Source organism: Bos grunniens, chromosome 1, assembly GCF_055505025.1.
Source record: "Bos grunniens cultivar Pamir isolate PY7600 chromosome 1, Bosgru_T2T1.0, whole genome shotgun sequence".
In the NCBI taxonomy this organism is placed as follows: Eukaryota; Metazoa; Chordata; class Mammalia; order Artiodactyla; family Bovidae; genus Bos; species Bos grunniens.
Genome location: NC_141165.1, coordinates 31,360,605 through 31,383,751, shown reverse-complemented (window position 1 = coordinate 31,383,751; position 23,147 = coordinate 31,360,605). Strand labels below are relative to the sequence as shown.

At 41.5% G+C, this 23,147-nt stretch overlaps 1 protein-coding gene across 1 annotated transcript in view; it reads left to right on the top strand.

Moving 5' to 3' along the window:
- Positions 1-23,147, top strand: part of PCOLCE2 (procollagen C-endopeptidase enhancer 2) — a 95,658-nt gene that overhangs the window by 48,707 nt on the left and 23,804 nt on the right. Inside the window, exon 3 of the mRNA XM_086384048.1 lies at positions 14,290-14,545. Coding sequence (XP_086240174.1) covers positions 14,290-14,545 — 256 coding nt within the window. The remainder of the gene's footprint in view (positions 1-14,289; positions 14,546-23,147) is intronic.

Sequence of the window (23,147 nt, the reverse complement as noted above, 5' to 3'; positions counted from 1 at the left end):
CAGGGTTGGGGGCACTGAGTGTAGCAGTGCATGCATGGGATCTTTTGAGGGAGGTCACCATTATCTTCATTTCCTCCACCATAGTTTGGCCCCAGGTCAATAACAGGTATGCTATACAGTAGGACCATGTTATTTATCCATTCTATTTGGAAGAGTTTGCATCTGCTAGCCCCTAACTCCCAATCCTTCCCTCCCCCTGGCAGCCTCCTCTGTGTCTGTGTGTGCATGCTAAGTCGCTTCAGTCATGTCCGACTCTGCGACCGTATGGACTGTAGGGCGCCAGGCCCCTCTGTCCATGGAACTTCCAGGCAAGAATACTGGAGTGGGTTGCCATTTCCTCCTCCAGGGGATTTTCCTGACCCAGAGATCGAACCTGCATCTTTTACATCTCCTGCATTGGCAGGTGGATTCTTTACCACCAGCACGGTGTGTGAAGCACTCCATGTCTGTGAGTCTGAACAGATGGTGATTTCTTGCTTATGACACCGTCCAGTGCTGTTGGATGACTGTCCTGGACAGCTCTTTTGAGCATTAACTCCTGTGTGACTCTGCCTTCTCCTAGAACCTTCCTGTTTCCTCCGTTGAGTTCCCTCCTTAGAGCCAAAAGAGAACTCTGAAAGGATTGGGCAGAGACATTTATGGCTAGGCCTCGACGTGGGTACCTGACTTCCCTCACTACGTCCCATTGGTCAGGACCCCGGCATCTGGCCTTACCTAACTGCAGTGCAGGCTGGGACATGTCAGCTTCCTGTGGGGCTGGGGAAAGGACTTGAGATCATAAGCACCTCCTCAGCCCCTGCCTGTATTAGGCCACGGGAAACATAGTCGGGAAGGAGTCAGGAGACCTGGCCTCTGCTGCTGACTTGCTGGGTGCCTCTAAGTCATCACAACCACTCCGAGCAGTTTCTTCCTTTTCAGAAGCGTGCCGCTACCGCTTGCCTTGAACCCGTTTGTTGTTGATTTTTAGTCACCAAGTTGTGTCCGACTCTGTGCCACCCTGTGGACTATAGCCCGCCAGACTCCTCTGTCCATGGGATTTCCCAGGCAAGAAGACTGCAGTGAGTTGCCATTTCCTCTTCCAGGGCATCTTCCTGACCCATGGATTGAACTCATGTCTCCTGTGTTGGTAGGATTCTTTACCACTGAGGCACCAAGGGAGCCCATTAGTTAAAGTACATTGTTACATAAACTTAATGTGCTACTTATAGGCTTTGTGGTCTGCTCTGTTTTTAAAAAATTAAGATTATGAGTGTTTGGGGACTTCCCTGGTAGTCCTGTGACTAAGACTCCATGCTTCGGATGCAGGGGGCCTGGCTTTGATCCCTGGTCAGGGAACTAGATCCCGCATGTGCCAACTATGACCCAGCACAGCAAAATAAATAAAAAAAAATTTCTTTTAAAAAAAGATTATAAGGATCTCAGTCATTTATTCAATAGTTACTTTTTGAACTCATGTAATAGCCAGGTATTAGACTAGCTGTGGACAAGCTGTGGTCTCATGATTGTACATTCTGGTGGAGAGACAGATGAAAATCTATGAAGAAATAATATGGTTATGTAGATGACATGATCTAAAGCAACTGAAAGACTCAGGAGAGGGCCCTCTGGAAAGATGACACTTGAGCTGAGTGTTAAATGATGAGGTAGGTAGCGGCAGATGTGTGAATATCAGGGAGGAGAGTGTGCTGAGCAGAGAGGCCTGACTGTGCAAAGGCCCTGAGGTGGAGAATAAGCCTGGAGGGTTACTTGAACAGCCAGATTATTGCATGATAGAGAAAGATGAGGCCAGAGAGATAGTCAGGGGTATTATATGAGGCCTTTCCCTCTCTTTGCCTCAGTTTCCTTACCTGTACACTGTAAAACTGGGCTAACATCACCTTCATAGGGTTGCTGTTATTAAATGGAATAATATGAGTAAAGTGCTTACAAATAGCTGTGAAAAGAAGAGAAGTGAAAAGCAAAGGAGAAAAGGAAAGATATAAGCATCTGAATATAGAGTTCCAAAGAATAGCAAGAAGAGATAAGAAAGCCTTCCTCAGCGATCAAGGCAAAGAAATAGAAGGAAACAACAGAATGGGAAAGACTAGAGATCTCTTCAAGAAAATTAGAGATACCAAGGGTATATTTCATGCAAAGATGGGCTCTATAAAGGACAGAAATGGTATGGACCTAACAGAAGCAGAAGATATTAAGAAGAGGTGACAAGAATACACAGAAGAACTGTACAAAAAAGATCTTCATGACCCAGATAATCACGATGGTGTGATCACTCACCTAGAGCCAGACATCCTGGAATGTGAAGTAGAGTGGGCCTTAGAAAGCATCACTACGAACAAAGCTAGTGGAGGTGATGGAATTCCAGTTGAGCTATTTCAAATCCTGAAAGATGATGCTGCGAAAGTGCTGCACTCAATATGGCAGCAAATGTGGAAAACTCAGCAGTGGCCACAGGACTGGAAAAGGTCAGTTTTCATTCCAATCCCAAAGAAAGGCAATGCCAAAGAATGCTCAAACTACCGCACAATTGCACTCATCTCACACGCTAGTAAAGTAATGCTTAAAATTCTCCAAGCTAGGCTTCAGCAATACGTGAACCGTGAACTTCCAGATGTTCAAGCTGGATTTAGAAAAGGCAGAGGAATCAGAAATCAAACTGCCGACATCCACTGGATCATCAAAAAAGCAAGAGAGTTCCAGAAAAACATCTATTTCTGCTTTATTGACTATGCCAAAGCCTTTGACTGTGTGGATCACAATAAACTGTGGAAAATTCTGAAAGGGATGGGAATCCCAGAGCACCTGACCTGCCTCTTGAGAAACCCATATGCAGGTCAGGAAGAACTGGACATGGAACAACAGACTGGTTCCAAATAGGAAAAGGAGTACGTCAAGGCTGTATATTGTCACCCTGCTTATTTAACTTATATGCAGAGTACATCAGGAGAAACGCTGGGCTGGAAGAAGCACAAGGAGATATCAAGATTGCCGTGAGAAATATCAATAACCTCAGATACGCAGATGACACCACCCTTATGGCAGAAAGTGAAGAGGAACTAAAAACCCTCTTGATGAAAGTGAAAGAGGACAGTGAAAAAGTTGGCTTAAAGCTCAACATTCAGAAAACAAAGATCATGGCATCCGGTCCCATCACTTCATAGGACATAGATGGGGAAACAGTGGAAACAGTGTCAGACTTTATTTTTTTGGGCTCCAAAATCACTGCAGATGGTGATTGCAGCCATGAAATTTAAAGACACTTACTCCTTGGAAGGAAAGTTATGACCAACCTAGATGGCATATTCAAAAGCAGAGACATTACTTTGCCGACAAAGGTCCATCTAGTCAAGGCTATGGTTTTTCCAGTAGTCATGTATGGATGTGAGAGTTGGACTGTGAAGAAAGCTGAGTGCCGAAGAATTGATGCTTTTGAACTGTGGTGTTGGAGAAGACTCTTGAGAGTCCCTTGGACTGCAAGGAGATCCAAGCAGTCCATTCTAAAGGTGATCAGCCCTGGGATTTCTTTGGAAGGAATGATGCTAAAGCTGAAACTCTAGTACTTTGGCCACCTCATGAGAAGAGTTGACTCATTGGAAAAGACTCTGATGCTGGGAGGGATTGGGGGCAGGAGGAGAAGGGGACGACAGAGGATGAGATGGCTGGATGGCATCACTGACTCGATGGATGTGAGTCTGAGTGAACTCCAGGAGTTGGTGATGGACAGGGAGGCCTGCTGCTGCTGCTAACTCACTTCAGTCATGTCCAACTCTGTGCGACCCCATAGACGGCAGCCCACCAGGCTCCCCCGTCCCTGGGATTCTCCAGGCAAGAACACTGGAGTGGGTTGCCATTTCCTTCTCCAATGCATGAAAGTGAAAAGTGAAAGTAAAGTCACTCAGTCGTGTCCAACCCTCAGCGACCCCATGGACTGCATGGGAGCCTGGCGTGCTGTAATTCATGGGGTGGCAAAGAGTCGGACACGACTGAGCGACTGAACTGAACTGAACTGAATACACACTACCCAGGTGTGTGACTGTAGGTCCAGTGAGGATTCTATTCCTACCTTGATGGGAAAGCTTTTGGACAGTTTTCAGAAGAGGAGTGTCTCCATTTTGACTGGTTCTCATGGCCTGGGCTTGAGGTAGATGGGGATTTCCACCCTCCTTTTCAACATACAGGTAAATAGAGTTGTTTTTTTTTAATCCCCAGCCAAAAAAATTTCTTTTCTAAACATCACGTTATTTCCATGAATCAAAATGTGTGTTCTGGTTTCCAAATGCTTATACAGTTCAATGTTTCAAAAGAGTATTTACATAGACACAGAATATACATGAATAAGATCTTGAGGCTTTGGATTTATCCCCCTCTTGAGGCATCGCCAAATATTTGTACATAATTTGTATGTACGTTGCCCTGGATTACATTTGGGGATATAAATGAGTTGACAACAGAGCTGCTATGCCTCTTGAACTTTCCATAAATAAAATGTGGTCAGTATTTTAGAACACACTTTCCCCAAGGTCTGTTTGTGGAACAGGAGAATCTAGATTAAAACAAGGGCTTTTTTTTTTTTTTTTTTTAAATTAGAGTATAATTGCTTTACAATGTTTTGTTAGTTTCTGCTGTACAACGAAGTGAATCAGCTATATGTATACATATATCCCTTCCCACTTCAGCCTCCTTCCCACCCCACCATCCCACCCTTCTAGGTCATCACAGAGCACCGAGCTAAGCAACCTATGCAAACCATAATTCAAAAAGATACGTGTACCCCAGTGTTCTCACAATTCGTTCCGTTCATTCAGTTTTTAAGTTGTATCTGACTCTGCAAGCCCATGGAGTACAGCCTGCCAGGACATAGAGCCAGGACGTGTGTGTGCTAGTCACTCAGTCATGTCCAACTCTTTGCGACCCCATGGACTCTGGCCCTCCAGACTCCTCTGTCTATGGGATTCTCCAGGCAAGAACATTGGAGTAGGTTGCCAGTTACTGCTCCAGGAGCTTGGACAGGGAGGCAACCTAATGTCCATTGACAGATGAATGGATAAAGATGTATAGTACATAATGGATCATGGAAAAAGCAAGAGAGTTCCAGAAAAACATCTATTTCTGCTTTATTGACTATGCCAAAGCCTTTGTGTGGATCACAATAAACTGTGGAAAATTCTGAAAGAGATGGGAATACCAGACCACCTGATCTGCCTCTTGAGAAATTTGTATGCAGGTCAGGAAGCAACAGTTAGAACTGGACATGGAACAACAGACTGGTTCCAAATAGGAAAAGGAGTTCGTCAAGGCTGTATATTGTCACCCTGCTTATTTAACTTATATGCAGCGTACATCATGAGAAACGCTGGACTGGAAGAAACACAAACTGGAATCAAGATTGCCGGGAGAAATATCAATAACCTCAGATATGCAGATGACACCACCCTTATGGCAGGAAGTGAAAAGGAACTAAAAAGCCTCTTGATAAAAGTGAAAGTGGACAGTGAAAAAGTTGGCTTAAAGCTCAACATTCAGAAAACGAAGATCATGGCATCCGATCCCATCACTTCCTGGCAAATAGATGGAGAAACAGTGGAAACAGTGTCAGACTTTATTTTTTGGGCTCCAAAATCACTGTAGATGGTGACTGCAGCCATGAAATTAAAAGATGCTTACTCCTTGGAAGGAAAGTTATGACGAACCTAGATAGCATATTCAAAAGCAGAGACATTCCTTTGCCAACAAAGGTTCGTCTAGTCAAGACTATGGTTTTTCCTGTGGTCATGTATGGATGTGAGAGTTGGACTGTGAAGAAAGCTGAGTGCCGAAGAATTGATGCTTTTGAACTGTGGTGTTGGAGAAGACTCTTGAGAGTCCCTTGGACCGCAAGGAGATCCAACCAGTCCATTCTGAAGGAGATCAGCCCTGGGATTTCTTTGGAAGGAATGATGCTAAAGCTGAAACTCCAGTCCTTTGGCCACCTCATGTGACGAGTTGACTCATTGGAAAAGACTCTGATGCTGGGAGGGATTGGGGGCAGGAGGAGAAGGGGACGACAGAGGATGAGATGGCTGGATGGCATCACTGACTCGATGGATGTGAGTCTGAGTGAACTCCGGGAGTTGGTGATGGACACAGAGGCCTGGCGTGCTGCGATTCATGGGGTCGCAAAGAGTCGGACACGACTGAGCGACTGATCTGATCTGATGTGCATGCATGCTCAGTCTTGTCTGACTCTTTTTTCACCCTGTGGACTGTTAGCCACCAGGCTCCTCTGTCCTTGGAATTCCCATACTGGAGTGGGTTGCCAGGGGATGTTCCTGACCCAGGGATCAAACCCATGTCTCCTGCAGCTCCTGCATCAGCAGGCAGATTCTTTACCACTGAGCCACCTGGGAAGCATGGTATTAGTCATAAAAAGGAATGAAAAACAAGGGCTTTTTTAAAAATCAGGCTTTAGAAACAGATTTTTTTTGCTTAAATTAGTAAATGGTGTTTTGGGGAGAGAAAAGCTGTAGATACAAAGGAGCGTTCCCATTTCTGTGGAAGTCTACACTCCAGACAAAAGAAGCTGACTTCTATTTGCATTTGCTTACAGTTTCCTGAAAATGCAAACAACCAGCCTAGAATGCAATTCCCAGTTCCTTTTCTGGCAGCAGCCCTGGCATTGGCATTGGGCGACTTGGCACTCTTGCCTGTGACCGTGAGGACATCCCAGGAACTGCGGGGTGAGCTGAGGTCATTGTTGCAGCGCCGGGCTTTGGCCGACGAAGAATTCAGCTGCTGATAGGGAAAAACACGAATACAGATTTATTTTTCTACAGGCAGATAGTTTATCCCCTGGTCAATTTGATCTCACAAATCAGTGGCCTTGTCTAATATGTTACCCCAAGAAAGTGTCTTAATTGAGTTTCTGCATTGTGTTAGCATTCACAGGAGATTTGAAAGATAAAGTTTCCCCAAGGATATGTCTTCTTTTTTTTTTTTAAAGAATGACCTAGAAAAGAAAGAGGCCTTCTAGAGTTTTGCTGCTGGATAGGGTATGAGATGTTAAAACTCAAAGAGGCAGAGCCACCCAGGAGGTACCTTGTCCAGGATTTGTGTAAAGAACCTAATCTCCATTTAGCTCTTGATGGATTCATTCATTTAGTATATCTTTATGATACAACTCTGCTTGCGGCCATGGGTTGTCCAGAAGCTGGGAATGGGACAGTGAACAAGGCATGAGGATCCTTACCTTCTAGAACTCCATCTTTCAGGGAAAACAGACAGGGGCCAAGTAAGTGGGTTGAGCCTTCTAGGGCTTGGAGACCCGAGGGCCAGGCTGTTAACTGGGCAGAGCCCATCTTGAGAGGAGGACGTGGGAGGGGTCTGGATGCACCTCCAGGAAGAGGTGACCTTGAAAATGAGACCCTGAGCCTGAGTAAGAGAAGGGCAGAAGTGGAAAAGTGCTCTAGGTAGAATAAATAGCTTACCAAATCCCTGTTGTTTTAATTTCTCCCACTTCTCTTCTTCCTCACCCTTGAGAAAATTCAAGGATGCCCATGTTGGAAAGTGATATGTACAGCATTATCCCACTTTCATTCATTTTTAAAACATACATAAAAACACAATTATGGATTTTGCATGGATACATATACAGGTATATTAATTTAGCTTTTTGAATAGCACAGAAGGAAACTCACTAAATTTGTGAATGTTTGCTTCTGAGAAAGGCAGGGGAATGAGGCTGTACATGAGGACAAAGAAAGCTATTTTATCTGAAATTATTTATTTACTTTATTGAAGGAGACTTTAAAGAATGTTAACAATAATCAATTCTGGCTTGTGGGTATCCAAGTGTATATTACTTTATGTATCTTTAAATATTTTTTTATACTCCTAATAAAGAATAACCAAGGGTACAGACTATATATTCTTGAAGTGGAAGGTCATCTTCAGAGAAGATGCTTTCCAAAATCCTTTAGAATGATAATCCAGGAACTCTTAGCAGAGTTCACATCACAGGGCACCAATCTTCAGTTCAGTTCAGTTCAGTCCAGGCGCTCAGTCGTGTCTGACTATTTGCGACCCCATGAACCGCAGCACGCCAGGCCTCCCTGTCCATCACCAACTCCCGGAGTCCACCCAAACCCATGTCCATCGAGTCGGTGATGCCATCCAACCATCGCATCCTCTGTCGTCCCCTTCTCCTCCCACCCTCAATCTTTCCAGCATCAGGGTCTTTTCAGATGAGTCAGCTCTTTGCATCAGGTTGCCAAAGTATTGGCGTTTCAGCTTCAACATCAGTCCTTCCAATGAACACCCAGGACTGATATCCTTTAGGATGGACTGATTGGATCTCCTTGCAGTCCAAGGGACTCTCAAGAGTCTTCTCCAACACCACAGTTCAAAAGCATCAATTCTTTGGCGCTCAGCTTTCTTTATAGTCCAACTCTCACATCCATACATGACCACTGGAAAAACCATAACCTTAACTAGATGGACCTTTGTTGGCAAAGTAATGTCTCTGCTTTTGAATATGCTATCTAGGTTGGTCATAACTTTCCTTCCAAGGAGTAAGCGTCTTTTAATTTCATGGCTGCAGTCACCATCTGCAGTGATTTTGGAACCCAGAAAAATAAAGTCTGACACTGTTTCCCCATCTATTTGGGATGAAGTGATGGGACTGGATGCCATGATCTTCATTTTCTGAATGTTGAGCTTTAAGCCAACTTTTTCACTCTCCTCTTTCACTTTCATCAAGAGGCTTTTTAGTTCTTCACATTCTGCCATAAGGGTGGTGTCATCTGCATATCTGAGGTTATTGATATTTCTCCCGGCAATCTTGATTCCAGCCTGTGCTTCTTCCAGTCCAGCATTTCTCATGATGTACTCTGCATTTAAGTTAAATAAGCAGGGTGACAATATACAGCCTTGATGTACTCTTTTTCCTATTTGGAACCAGTCTGTTGTTCCATGTCCTGTTCTAACTGTTGCTTCCTGACCTGCATACAGAGTTCTCAAGAGGCAGGTCAAGTGGTCTGGTATGCCCATCTCTTTCAGAATTTTTCACAGTTTATTGTGATCCACACAGTCAAAGGCTTTGGCATAGTCAATAAAACATCAGTCTTGGTTCCTCATATAAAGATGAACAGTGTTGTGCTATAGTGAAGGGTTCACTACGACGTGCATCTCACTTGCAACAGAATTTCTCTTGGCCTTCAGTGTGAGATGGCATTTATCTAGTTCCAGGAGACCCACAGTGAATACTGATCTCCCCTGAAATCTTCCCTCCAAAGAATTTTTGTTAGGGTTGTTGGATTTTGTGTTCAGAGTTACACGCTGTAACCCATTTTCTATTACCAACATATTTGTGTCTCATTCTCAGAGAAGCTTCAACTTTTCATTGCATCCAGACCAAGTAAAGAACGTTGGAAAATAAATGATTTACCCATAGGGAATGGATTTCCAAAGCTTGGGTTCCATTTCAACAGCCTGATTGCAGTCACACTATTTTCTCAGTGACAGAGAACTGAGAAATTACCAGTGAAACAAGACCATCATGTCCCGTGTCCTTCCATGTTGCAGTCATCGGAAGACTTCACGACAGCCTTCCACATTTCTTATAAACTTTGGGCCCTGGCTTATGGTCACTGTTTTCAGGACTAATCTTGTCATTATTCACAGCCATTTCAACATCTGTGTGGATGATCCCTTTGGGTCTTTTATCTTCTCTTCTCCATTGCTTCTTAGTCATCCACATTCATTGTCATTATCCTTGCCTCCACCACAATCTACAGACTTTATTTTCTTGGGCTCCAAAATTACTGCAGATGGTGACTGCAGCTATAATATTAAAAGACACTTGCTCCTAGGAAGAAAAGGTGTGACTGACTTAGAAAGCATATTAAAAAGCAGAGACATTACTTTGGCAACAAAGATCTGTCTAGTCAAAGCTATGGTTTTCCTAGTAGTCATGTATGGATGTGAGAGTTGGACCATAAAGAAGGCTGAGCACCAAAGAATTGATGCTTTTGAACTGTGGTGTTGGAGAAGACTCTTGAGAGTCCCTTGAACAGCAAGGTAATCAAACCAGTCAGTCCGAAAGGAAATCAGTCCTGAATATGCATTGGAAGGACTGATGCTGAGGCTGAAGTGCCAATACTTTGGCCAACTGATGCAAAGAGCTGACTCATTAGAAAGACCCTGATGCTGGGAAAGATTGAAGGCAGGAGAAGAAGGGGACGACAGAGGATGAGATGGTTGGATGGCATCACTGACTCCATGGATATGAGTCTGAGCAAGCTCTGGGAGATGGTGAAGCCTGGTGTGCTGCAGTCCATGGGGTCGCAAAGAGTTTGACACGACTGAGCCACTGAACAACAACAACTGTCCTCACCCCACTGAGTCCTGACTTCTGTCCTTATAACCCAGCATGGATTCCATAGTCCACCATTGTGGTCATTCCCCTGCCTATGTCCCCTCTCCCTTCATCGTCCTAACTTGGCAAATATCCCTCCACCTCCCCAAACTCCTCCCACAACACTGCTTAAATTCAACTCTGCCTACTCTGGACCTCCACCTAGGGAGCTGAACATGGCTGGGGAGAAAGAGAATACAACCATGCAGAGGACTCACTTTTTTCCTTTTAAATGAGACATAGTTTATGTACATGATTATGTAAGTTATAGGAATACAACATAGTGATTCACAACTTTTAAAGGCTACATTCCATTTATAGTTATTAACATTATAAATTATTGGCTATATTCCCTGTGTTGTACCCTATATCCTTGTAGCTTGTTTATTTTGTGAAAGTGAAAGTCACTTAGTCGTGTCTGACTCTTTGCGACCCCATGGACTATGAAGTTCATGGAATTCTCCAGGCCAGAATACTGGAGTGGGTAGCCTTTCCCTCCTCCAGGGGATCTTCCCAACCCAAGGATCGAAACCAGGTCTTGTTGATTTTGTACATAATAGTTTTTACCTCCTACTCTGCTCCCTTTGCTCCCTGCCCTCTCCCCACTGATTTGTTCTCTGTTAACCTGCTTCTTTTTTTACATTCACTAGTTTGTTGTACTTTATAGATTCCACTCTTAAGTGATACCATACAGTATTTGTCTTTCTCTGTCTAAATTATTTCACTTAGCCTAATACTCTCCAAGTCCATCCTGTGCTGTGCTTAGTCACTTAGTCGTGTCTGACTCTTTGTGACCCCATGGACTGTAGCCTGCGAGGCCTCTGTCCATGGGGATTCTCCAGGTAGGAATAGTGGAGTGGGTTGCCATGCCCTCCTCCAGGGGATCTTCCCAACACATGGGATTGAACCCAGGTCTCCTGCATTGCAGGAGTTTACCGTCTGAGCCACCAGGGAATCCCAGAGTCCAAGTCCATCCATGTTGCAAATGGCAAAACTGCATTCTTTTATGACTGACTAATATTTCATTGTATATATGTACCACATCTTTATCCCTTCATTATTGATAAACACGTAGGCTGCTTGAATATCTTGACTTTTGTAAATAATGCTGTTATGAACACTGGGGCCCAGGTGTCTTTGAATTACTGTTTTTGTTTTTCTCAAATATGTACCCAGGAGTGGAACTGCTGGATCATATGGTAGGGAGGACTCACTTTTAATTCATTTACTTCCAGTGGACCTCAGCACTCATGGCAGCCCTGTTACACTTCCCTAATCTATTACACTGGAGAAGGCAACGGCACCCCACTCCAGTACTCTTGCCTGGAAAATCCCATGGATGGAGGAGCCTGGTAGGCTGCTGTCCATGGGGTCACTAAGAGTCAGACACGACTGAGTGACTTCACTTTCACTTTTCACTTTCATGCATTGGAGAAGGAAATGGCAACCCACTCCAGTGTTCTTGCCTGGAGAATCCCAGGGACGGGGGAGCCTGGTGGGCTGCCATCTATGGGGTCGAACAGAGTCGGACACGACTGAAGCGACTCAGCAGCAATCTGTTACCTATTCATCTGTTCTCAAACTCCCAGTAGCTCCTCCCATATCCACTCTTTTGCTGCTCATTTTGCTGCTCATTATACCTCATTCTGTATTTCACTGAGAAAAGCAAAGTAATCAGAAGAAAATTTCATATGCCACCACAGCCTCGTGTACCAACCTCCCTGCATCTGCCTGCCTTCCGCTCACTGGGCAGACCATCCGTGCTCCACGGTGTCTTAGATCAGCACTCCCCAGCCCGCTAATGTCCAGCAAAACAGCCATGTCAGAGTCACCAGTGACCTCTGGTTGCTAAACCCAGTGGTCATATCTCAGTCATCATCCTACTGACTAAACAGCAGCGCCTGATTCTGCCAATAGTCTTTCCTGCTTGACACACTCTCTTTGTCTGGCTTCTGGGCACCACATCCTTCCTCTGGTTGCCTCCTACTTACTGACTCAGTCCCTTTGGTGGTTTGGCTTCATCTTTGAGACACGATGACATTGGAATGCCCCAGGACTCCATCCTTAGACCTCTATCCTTTTTCATCTACACTCACTTTGTGGGTGGATGAGTGTCATAGCTTTGAATTGCCCTCCATAGAGTTTATACATTTACGCAAATAGTCATTATTCACTCAAGGACAATCCAAATTACTTTAGTTACAAACGTTTTTCTTAACTGGGAATTTTTCAGTGATTCATGGAGAGCTTGCCTATAGTCAAGGTAGCAGATGTGGCACCACATTGTGATAATTTTCTCATCATGGGATAAAGAAAGATTGTATGCAACAAAACAAAACAAAAAAACCAAGGACATTCTGCAACAAATATCTCAGTGAGAATGTTTAAAAATTAAATTGTGTTTTCTGCTGTCAGCTTCTTAGACTGTGGCTTTAGAGCTTCTGATGTTCATACTTAAGATAAGTCTCCAGCAATTAGAATGCAACAATGGTAAAGCTAAAATATCCCCCTTCTTGTGATTACTGGGTTATAGTTTCTCCGTTGGGTGTTATGTGTTTGATTAAAAAAGGCACGTAGCACTGACACACTTCTTATTATAGGAAAAAAAAATTTCATGTCACTTACCAGTATGGGGCACTTACCAACATGGGGAAGCCACATACATGTGATGGTGTCTGTTGATCCTTAAGTCTGAGATGGTTAATTAAGATGAAGCGAACAGTGTTGCTTGTGGATCTTTGTTGTTTTTAAATCACTGATCTGTGTCATCTGTAGGTTTTTACAGAATGAAATTCTTATGCTATTGAGTGTGAAACAAATCTGATCAAGACTTTATGACTAAACAGCTTGTATGAAGAAATTAAAAAATAGTGTGAAATAAATGGGGCTTTTTTAAGAATCCTGCCAAATGCTTTTGTAGCCATTTTTCTCTACCTAGTCAGGGAACAAGGAGGGAGGAGGAAATTATGGTGAAAAAAGTCTTATGAGAAAGTGGAGAAAGTGAAAATGCATCTTTTTCATCAGTGTATTTTGTTTCAAGGCTGCCTAGTATATAGTTTTCACCTGGAAAACAAAAACTCAGTGACTTTGAGAAGAGCTGATTCAACAATTGATCAATATAATCAGTGTAGATAATTGATCTGGCCTCTTGAGGACCCAAAGTGAATTATCTATAAATTACCTACACAGTTGCCAAATCACCCTTTGAGTTTGAATTTCATAGAAACATTCTATATCTTGAGATTGTCCTATTGTGTTATTTGTAAGAATTGACATTTCAAATGGATCTTTGTCGAGCACTATGTCTGAGTGCCATGGTGCTTTAGAATGTGCAGATGTGAGATGTGTGCTAAGATCCAGTCAGGCCTGGTATTCTTTGTAAGCTATGATTTGTTAATTAATAAGACTGATCCAGGAACTTCCCTCATGGTCTAGGGCTAAGACTCCGTGTTACCAATGCAGGGGGCCCAGGTTTGATCCCTGGTCAGGTAACTAGATCGCACATGCCTCAACTAAGAGTTCGCATGCTGCAACTAATAAAAAAAAAAAAAACAACCCAAAACGCATGCTGCTACTGAGACCTAGTGCAGCCAAACAAGTTAATAATTAATTTTCAAAAACAAGACTGATCCAATAGTTTGCAACTTTGAGACAGACTCCCTAAGAATAAGCTCATGTACCCTAGAGAATTGTGGAATTTGTGAAAAGATAATAAATGCTCGTCTTTTACTGGGAATGCATTATGGTAGAATGCCTTTTCTGGCCTCATTCAGTGTTGAAGGAAAAAAGCATGATCTGGGGTATTAACCTTTTCTCTGCTCATTTCAGTAATTGGCTTAGATGTGAAGATTTCAGACACCATTTCCATGACACAGTTTTCCCCTTGGCCGTTTTCTTGGCAGGTTCCAGAGGGAAAAGTGGTAGTTCTTAATTTCCGATTCATAGACCTGGAGAGTGACAACCTGTGTCGTTATGACTTTGTGGATGTGTACAATGGCCATGCCAACGGCCAGCGCATCGGGCGCTTCTGCGGCACGTTCCGGCCTGGAGCCCTTGTGTCCAGCAGCAACAAGATGATGGTGCAGATGATTTCCGACGCCAACACAGCTGGGAATGGCTTCATGGCCATGTTCTCTGCCGCGGAACCAAATGAAAGAGGTATTGTTCCCACATTACAGCAATAATAAGGGCCCATAGTTACTGAATGCCTCCTGTATGACAGGCACTGTTCTAAGCACTTAATCCAAAGTTTAAGAGCAATTCTTCTCAAACGGAGAGCTAATAAATACCACCAAATCATCAAAGTGTTAGTCACTCAGTCATATTCGATTCTTTGCGACCTCATGGACTATACCCCACCATGCTCCTCTGTCCATGGAATTCTCCATGCAAGAATACTGGAGTGGGTTGCCATTCCCTTCTCCAAAGGATCTTCCCGACCCAGGGATTGAACCTGGTCTCTGGCATTGCAGGCAGATTCTTTACTGCTGAGCCCACCAAACCATCAAAAAAATCAGTCTTGCCAATGGCCAGGGATGGACTGGGAGTTTGGGGTTAGCAGATGCAGACTGTTATATATAGAATGGTTAAACAACAAGTCCTACTGTATGGCACAGGGAATTATATTCATGTATTCTGAGATAAACCATATACAAAAATCAGTATTTTTTTAAAGCCCATATATATTCTTATAAAATTCAAATGTAGAAATTCATGGAGTAAAAAATGTGAAACCTTGCATACAGATATAGAGACTTTTGCCCCATGGTAGTCCCCTCTTAGAAACAGCCAGGCATGGCTGGTGGGTCCCATACATGCTTTGTGCACTTACTTACTAGTTTGTACTTTTGCAAAACTTTTAAAATATATAAGTGGGGTCATGCTTTCATATTGTTTCACAGCTTTTTCTTTTTGCTTCGCCCTACAAGTTGGAGTAGTTTCACATCAGTACATGTGATCTCCCAAGGGTAGAAACCTCCATCCTTGGAAGACAGCTGCAATGGCCAAGATCTGCAGCCTTCTGCCTAAAGGCACTGCCTAATCTTTTCTTGCCTTGGACTGTAGCTCAGCCTCTCTGGTTTGAGATATTAAGAGTACAGAATCTGGGGCTGACAGAGCAGCCAGAACACTTGGGAGGAAATCCTGGCTGGGAGCTTCTGAAGAATTGAGGCACAAAATATACACATAAAATCCACCCAAATCTTTGGCTAACAGCTAAACTCTACATATATGGGGGAGAGCCCAGGTGGCCTGGCACAAAAGCATTATCTGGAATATGAAGAAACCGATCCAAGATACAGCTGCTGCCCATTAGCAGGGTGACAGACATCGAGCTTGGATATAGCTAAGTTGAATGCCTGCCAGAACAAAAATCACTTTTCATTGGAACACAGTAGAATCTAGAGACTTTATAGTGTATCATAATGTATACACATACACATAATGTATATACATATACATATGTATATACTTTATAGTGTATTCATAATGTCCAGTATCCAATCATCTGATGAAACCAGGAAAGTGTGTCTATATACAACAAAAAAAGCAGTCAATAAAAATTGACCCCCAGGGCTTCCCTGGTGGCTCAGTGATAAAGCATCAGCTTGCCAATGCAGGAGATACAGATTTAATCCCTGATCCAGGGAGATCCCACATGCTATAGAGCAACTAAGCCCATGCACCACAACTGCTGAGCCTATGCTCTAGAGCCCAGGAGTTCCAATTACTGAGCCCACGTGCCGTAACTACTGAAGCCCATGCACCCTACAGCCTGTGCTCAGCAACGAGAGAAGTCACCACAAAGAGAAGCTGCACACCACGACGAGAGAGTAGCCCCCGCTCACCACAACGAGAGAAAAGCCAGTGCAGCAACAAAGACCCAGCACAGCCAAAAATAAATAAATAAATACTTTTAAAAAACTGCACCTAGCCCAGAGGTTACAATTAGCAGACAAGCGTTTTAAAGCGGCTATTATACATATGTTTAAAGATTTAAAGGAAAATATATGTGTAAGAAAAATAAACTGAGAATCTCAGAAAAGAATACAATAGTAATGCTAGAGCTGAAAGATAAGAGACTATGAAATTTTGAAATTTATCTGAGGGACTTACAAGTAGATTGGAGATGGTAGAAGAAAAATGCAGTGGTTTTGATTAGAACTGATTCAATCTGAAGAACCAGTAGGAAAAAGATGAAAAAATGACAGCCTTGGAGATTAGTGAGACAATATCAGGTGGTCTAACATATGTGTAATTTGTGTCCCAGGGGAAAAAGAGAGTGATAAAAGTGCAGAAAAAAGGTATCTCAAGAAATAATGGCTTGGAGCCACCCAAATTTAGTGAAGAACATCAATTTACAGAGCTAGGAAGGTTAACAAACCCCAAATGAGATAAGTAAAAAATGAAGCCACACCTGGCCACGTCATGATGAAAGAAATCAAAAGATAAAGAGAAAATCTTAAAGTCAACCAGATAAAACCCAAATTACATTTAGAAAAACAATGGTATGCAGGATGGCTTTCTTTTAATCAGAAACAGTAGAGGCCAGAAGGCAGTGGAACAGCATCAACCCAGAATTCTATAACCAGACTTCAAAAATGAAAGTGAAATAAAGACATTTTCAGATAAACAACCATGTCACAAGAAATACTGAAGGAAGTTTCTTAAATTGAAGGGAAGTGGCCCCACAGGGTAACTGAAAGGTAACAGGATTGAAGGCCACTGGAATTGGTAAATATAGCAGACTATGTATTATTTTATTTTCTTCTCTTCATTTCTTTACCATCTGTCTGTTCAAAACAAAAAGCTTAAGTGCGTATTGTGGCAAGTATAATATATGATATAAAATATATGACAACAATGGAACAAAGGATGGAGAAGCAAGTGGAAATATACCATACATGAAGACATATTCAGTTAACTCTAAAAGGTTGTGATAAGTTAGAGATGCATATTGCAGTCCCTAGAGAATCCATTAAAAATGCCTTTTTCATTTTAACTAAAAGCCAAAAGATGAATACCAGAATTATTTAACCCCCGCAAAGAGGGCAGGAAAGGAAGAAGAGATGGAACAAGAGAAAGGTGTGACAAATAGAACAAAATAGTAGTTGGCACACTCAATCCAAGCATATCAATAAACACATTAAATATAGAGGATTAAATACTCCAATTAGAAGACAGTATTAGAATGGGTTAAAAAGCAAAGCCCTCAAGAAACAAGAAAAAAGTCAAATAAATAACCTAACTCTACACCTAAAGCAACTAGAAAAGGAAGAAATGAAGAACCCCAGGGTTAGTAGAAGGAAAGAAATCTTAAAAATTAGAGCAGAAATAAATGCAAAAGAAACAAAAGATACCATAGCAAAAATCAACAAAACCAAAAGCTGGTTCTTTGAAAGGATAAATAAAATTGACAAACCATTAGCCAGACTCATCAAGAAACAAAGGGAGAAAAATCAAATCAACAAAATTAGAAACGAAAATGGAGAGATCACAACAGACAACACAGAAATACAAAGGATCATAAGAGACTACTATCAACAATTATATGCCAATAAAATGGACAACTTGGAAGAAATGGACAAATTCTTAGAAAAGTACAACTTTCCAAAACTGGACCAGGAAGAAATAGAAAATCTTAACAGACCCATCACAAGCACGGAAATTGAAACTGTAATCAAAAATCTTCCAGCAAACAAAAGCCCCGGTCCAGACGGCTTCACAGCTGAATTCTACCAAAAATTTAGAGAAGAGCTAACACCTATCCTGCTCAAACTCTTCCAGAAAATTGCAGAGGAAGGTAAACTTCCAAACTCATTCTATGAGGCCACCATCACCCTAATACCAAAACCTGACAAAGATCCCATGAAAAAAGAAAACTACAGGCCAATATCACTGATGAACATAGATGCAAAAATCCTTAACAAAATTCTAGCAATCAGAATCCAACAACACATTAAAAAGATCATACACCATGACCAAGTGGGCTTTATCCCAGGGATGCAAGGATTCTTCAATATCCGCAAATCAATCAATGTAATACACCACATTAACAAATTGAAAAATAAAAACCATATGATTATCTCATAGATGCAGAGAAAGCCTTTGACAAAATTCAACATCCATTTATGATAAAAACTCTCCAGAAAGCAGGAATAGAAGGAACATACCTCAACATAATAAAAGCTATATATGACGAACCCACAGCAAACATTATCCTCAATGGTGAAAAATTGAAAGCATTTCCTCTAAAGTCAGGAACAAGACAAGGGTGCCCACTTTCACCATTACTATTCAACATAGTTTTGGAAGTTTTGGCCACAGCAATCAGAGCAGAAAAAGAAATAAAAGGAATCCAAATTGGAAAAGAAGAAGTAAAACTCTCACTATTTGCAGATGACATGATCCTCTACATAGAAAACGCTAAAGATTCCACCAGAAAATTACTAGAAATAATCAATGACTATAGTAAAGTTGCAGGATATAAAATCAACACACAGAAATCCCTTGCATTCCTATACACTAATAATGAGAAAACAGAAAGAGAAATTAAGGAAACAATTCCATTCACCATTGCAACGGAAAGAATAAAATACTTAGGAATATATCTACCTAAAGAAACTAAAGACCTATATATAGAAAACTATAAAACACTGGTGAAAGAAATCAAAGAGGACACTAATAGATGGAGAAATATACCATGTTCATGGATTGGAAGAATCAATATAGTGAAAATGAGTATACTACCCAAAGCAATTTATAGATTCAACGCAATCCCTATCAAGCTACCAACAGTATTCTTCACAGAGCTAGAACAAATAATTTCACAATTTGTATGGAAATACAAAAAACCTCGAATAGCCAAAGCGATCTTGAGAAAGAAGAATGGAACTGGAGGAATCAACCTACCTGACTTCAGGCTCTACTACAAAGCCACAGTTATCAAGACAGTATGGTACTGGCACAAAGACAGAAATATTGATCAATGGAATAAAATAGAAAGCCCAGAGATAAATCCACGCACATATGGACACCTTATCTTTGACAAAGGAGGCAAGAATATACAATGGATTAAAGACAATCTCTTTAACAAGTGGTGCTGGGAAATCTGGTCAACCACTTGTAAAAGAATGAAACTAGACCACTTTCTAACACCATACACAAAAATAAACTCAAAATGGATTAAAGATCTAAACATAAGACCAGAAACTATAAAACTCCTAGAGGAGAACATAGGCAAAACACTCTCCGACATACATCACAGCAGGATCCTCTATGACCCACCTCCCAGAATATTGGAAATAAAAGCAAAAATAAACAAATGGGACCTAATTAACCTTAAAAGCTTCTGCACATCAAAGGAAACTATTAGTAAGGTGAAAAGACAGCCTTCAGAATGGGAGAAAATAATAGCAAATGAAGCAACTGACAAACAACTAATCTCAAAAATATACAAGCAACTCCTACAGCTCAACTCCAGAAAAATAAACGACCCAATCAAAAAATGGGCCAAAGAACTAAATAGACATTTCTCCAAAGAAGACATACAGATGGCTAACAAACACATGAAAAGATGCTCAACATCACTCATTATCAGAGAAATGCAAATCAAAACCACTATGAGGTACCATTTCACACCAGTCAGAATGGCTGCGATCCAAAAGTCTACAAATAATAAATGCTGGAGAGGGTGTGGAGAAAAGGGAACCCTCTTACACTGTTGGTGGGAATGCAAACTAGTACAGCCACTATGGAGAACAGTGTGGAGATTCCTTAAAAAACTGGAAATAGAACTGCCTTATGATCCAGCAATCCCACTGCTGGGCATACACACTGAGGAAACCAGAAGGGAAAGAGACACCTGTTCCCCAATGTTCATCGCAGCACTGTTTATAATAGCCAGGACATGGAAGCAACCTAGATGTCCATCAGCAGATGAATGGATAAGAAAGCAGTGGTACATATACACAATGGAGTATTACTCAGCCATTAAAAAGAATACATTTGAATCAGTTCTAATGAGGTGGATGAAACTGGAGCCTATTATACAGAGTGAAGTAAGCCAAAAGGAAAAACATAAATACAGTATACTAACGCATATATACGGAATTTAGAAAGATGGTAACAATAACCCGGTGTACGAGACAGCAAAAGAGACACTGATGTATAGAACAGTCTTATGGACTCTGTGGGAGAGGGAGAGGGTGGGAAGATTTGGGAGAATGGCATTGAAACATGTAAAATATCATGTAAGAAACGAGTTGCCAGTCCAGGTTCGATGCACGATACTGGATGCTTGGGGCTAGTGCACAGGGACGACCCAGAGGGATGGTATGGCGAGGGAGGAGGGAGGAGGGTTCAGGATGGGGAACACATGTATACCTGTGGCGGATTCATTTTGATATTTGGCAAAACTAATACAATTATGTAAAGTTTAAAAATAAAATAAAATTAGAAAAAAAAAAAAAAGCAAAGCCCAACCATAATTGTCTACAAGAAAGCACTTGAAATATGAAGACAAAACAGGCTAAACATAAAAGGGTGGAAAAATATGTACCATGCAAATTTCATTAAAGTGAAAACTAATGCTTATAAAAAGATAATTTTACATAGATAGCCTAAAGAATAGGAAAAATATTTGCAAAAATACCTCATAACAGACGTGTATTCAGAATAAAGAACTTAAATAACTCAACAGTAAAAAGATAAAGATCCCAATAAATATAAAAATGAGTAAACAGTTGAACATTTACTTTCCAAAAGAAGATACACAAATGATTCATAAGTGCATGAAAAACTGTTCAGTGTCATTAGTTAACAGGCAAATGCAAATTAAAAACACAATGAGATACTGTTACATACCCACCAGGTTAGGTTAAAAACAAACAAACTGACAGCACTTAATGGTGGCAAAGATGTGATGCAGCCAAAGTTCTCATCCCGTGAGAGGCATAAAATACTAAAACCACTTGGGGAAATATTTTAGTTTCTTATGAAATTAAACATCTACATCTACTCTTGGCCCAGCAATTGCATTCCTGGGTATTTACATAAGAGAAATGAAAATACAAGTCCACCAAGAGATTTGTACAAAAATGTTCATAACAGCTTCATTCACAGTAGCCCAGACTGGAAGCAACCCAAATGGATATCAGCGGGAGAATGGGTGAACAAACTGTTGTTTCCACACCCCAGAATACTACTTAGCAATGTCAAGGAACAAGCTACCAATACACACAGCAACATGACTGCATCTCAGACATTGTGCCAGGCAAGAGAAGTCAAACACAGAAGAGGAACACCATATGATTCCATTTATATGAAGCTCTAGAATAAAACTAATCTACAGTGAAATCTTTCAGAAAAGTGTTGTGGAGATCCAGCAAATTGACTGGTGAAGGATACAGAAATTTTGGATACATACATCATAGGAGTGTGGCTCACACAGGTGTAACCATTTTTCAAATTTTTACAGCTAAGATTTGTGCATTTCAAAGTATCGAATTTACCTCCCTCAAACCTATAAAGTAATAATAATAATAGTGCAAGTGGTGGGCATTGGCTAGCTATATTGATAGAATAGTAGAATGATGGGATTTCCCTGGTTATCCAGTGGTTAACACTCCACACTCCCAGTGCAGGGGCCTGGGTTCGATCCCTGGTTGGGGAACTAAGGGTCCCCATGCCACACAGCATGGTCAAAAAGGATAAATAAAAATAAAAAAACATTTAAAAAAAGAATAGTAGAATGATGATACTTGTTGAAACTGAACGACGAATACATAGAGATTCATTATATTGTCTGTTTGCTTTGTATATGCTTGAAGTTTTCCATAAACAAAAAGTTGTAGAAATTATTCCAACCACTATTTTTATAATACATTGTCTTCAATTTAAAGAATCCTTTTAAGAATGATTAGCTTCTGTGTCAAATATTTTATTAAAGTATATGAATTAGTTTGTTTTTCTTTCTTGGTTAAATCCAAGTAAAATTAAATTAAAACTTGTATTGAAATATCTTTCTAAAATTATTTCAATCAACCCTTTAGTACATATGCATAGAGATGTCTGAAATGCATTTGTCACATACTTATTGTGGTTAGTTTTAAGTGGTAGAATTTGAGGAAATCTTAACCCAAATTCAATCACCCCCCACGGGGAATAAGCAGCTTTACTAGGAGTCTAGAGAGACTCTAGAGAAGTCTAGAGACTTCTCTAGAGTCTCTAGACTCCTCTAGAGTGTCCCGGAGAAGGCACTGGCAACCCACTCCAGTACTCTTGCCTGGAGAATCCCATGGCCGGAGGAGCCTGGTAGGCTGCAGTCCATGGGGTTGCTAAGAGTTGGACACGACTGAGCAACTTCACTTTCACTTTTCACTTTCATGCATTGGAGAAGGAAATGGCAACCCATTCCAGTGTTCGAATCCCAGGGACGGTGGAGCCTAGTGGGCTGCCGTGTATGGGGTCGCGCAGAGTCGGACACGACTAAAGCGACTTAGCAGCAGCAGCACCTCAGATATGTCCAGGAAACCCAGTTCAGTCCCAGGGAAGTGAGGCTAATATTCGCACAGGCCAGGAAGCTAGCATTGCAGAATATTCTCTTGAAAACCAAGCGTGAAACCAAACCTTCATCCTTAGTATCCTCACTGTCAGAACTACTGCTGAGTCTGGCTCTGGTGAAACTTCCAGAACCTCCTAGTGAAATAATGAGATTTGTGCCTAAAGGGAGAACCTTCAGCACGGCTGAGTCTGGGCTCTA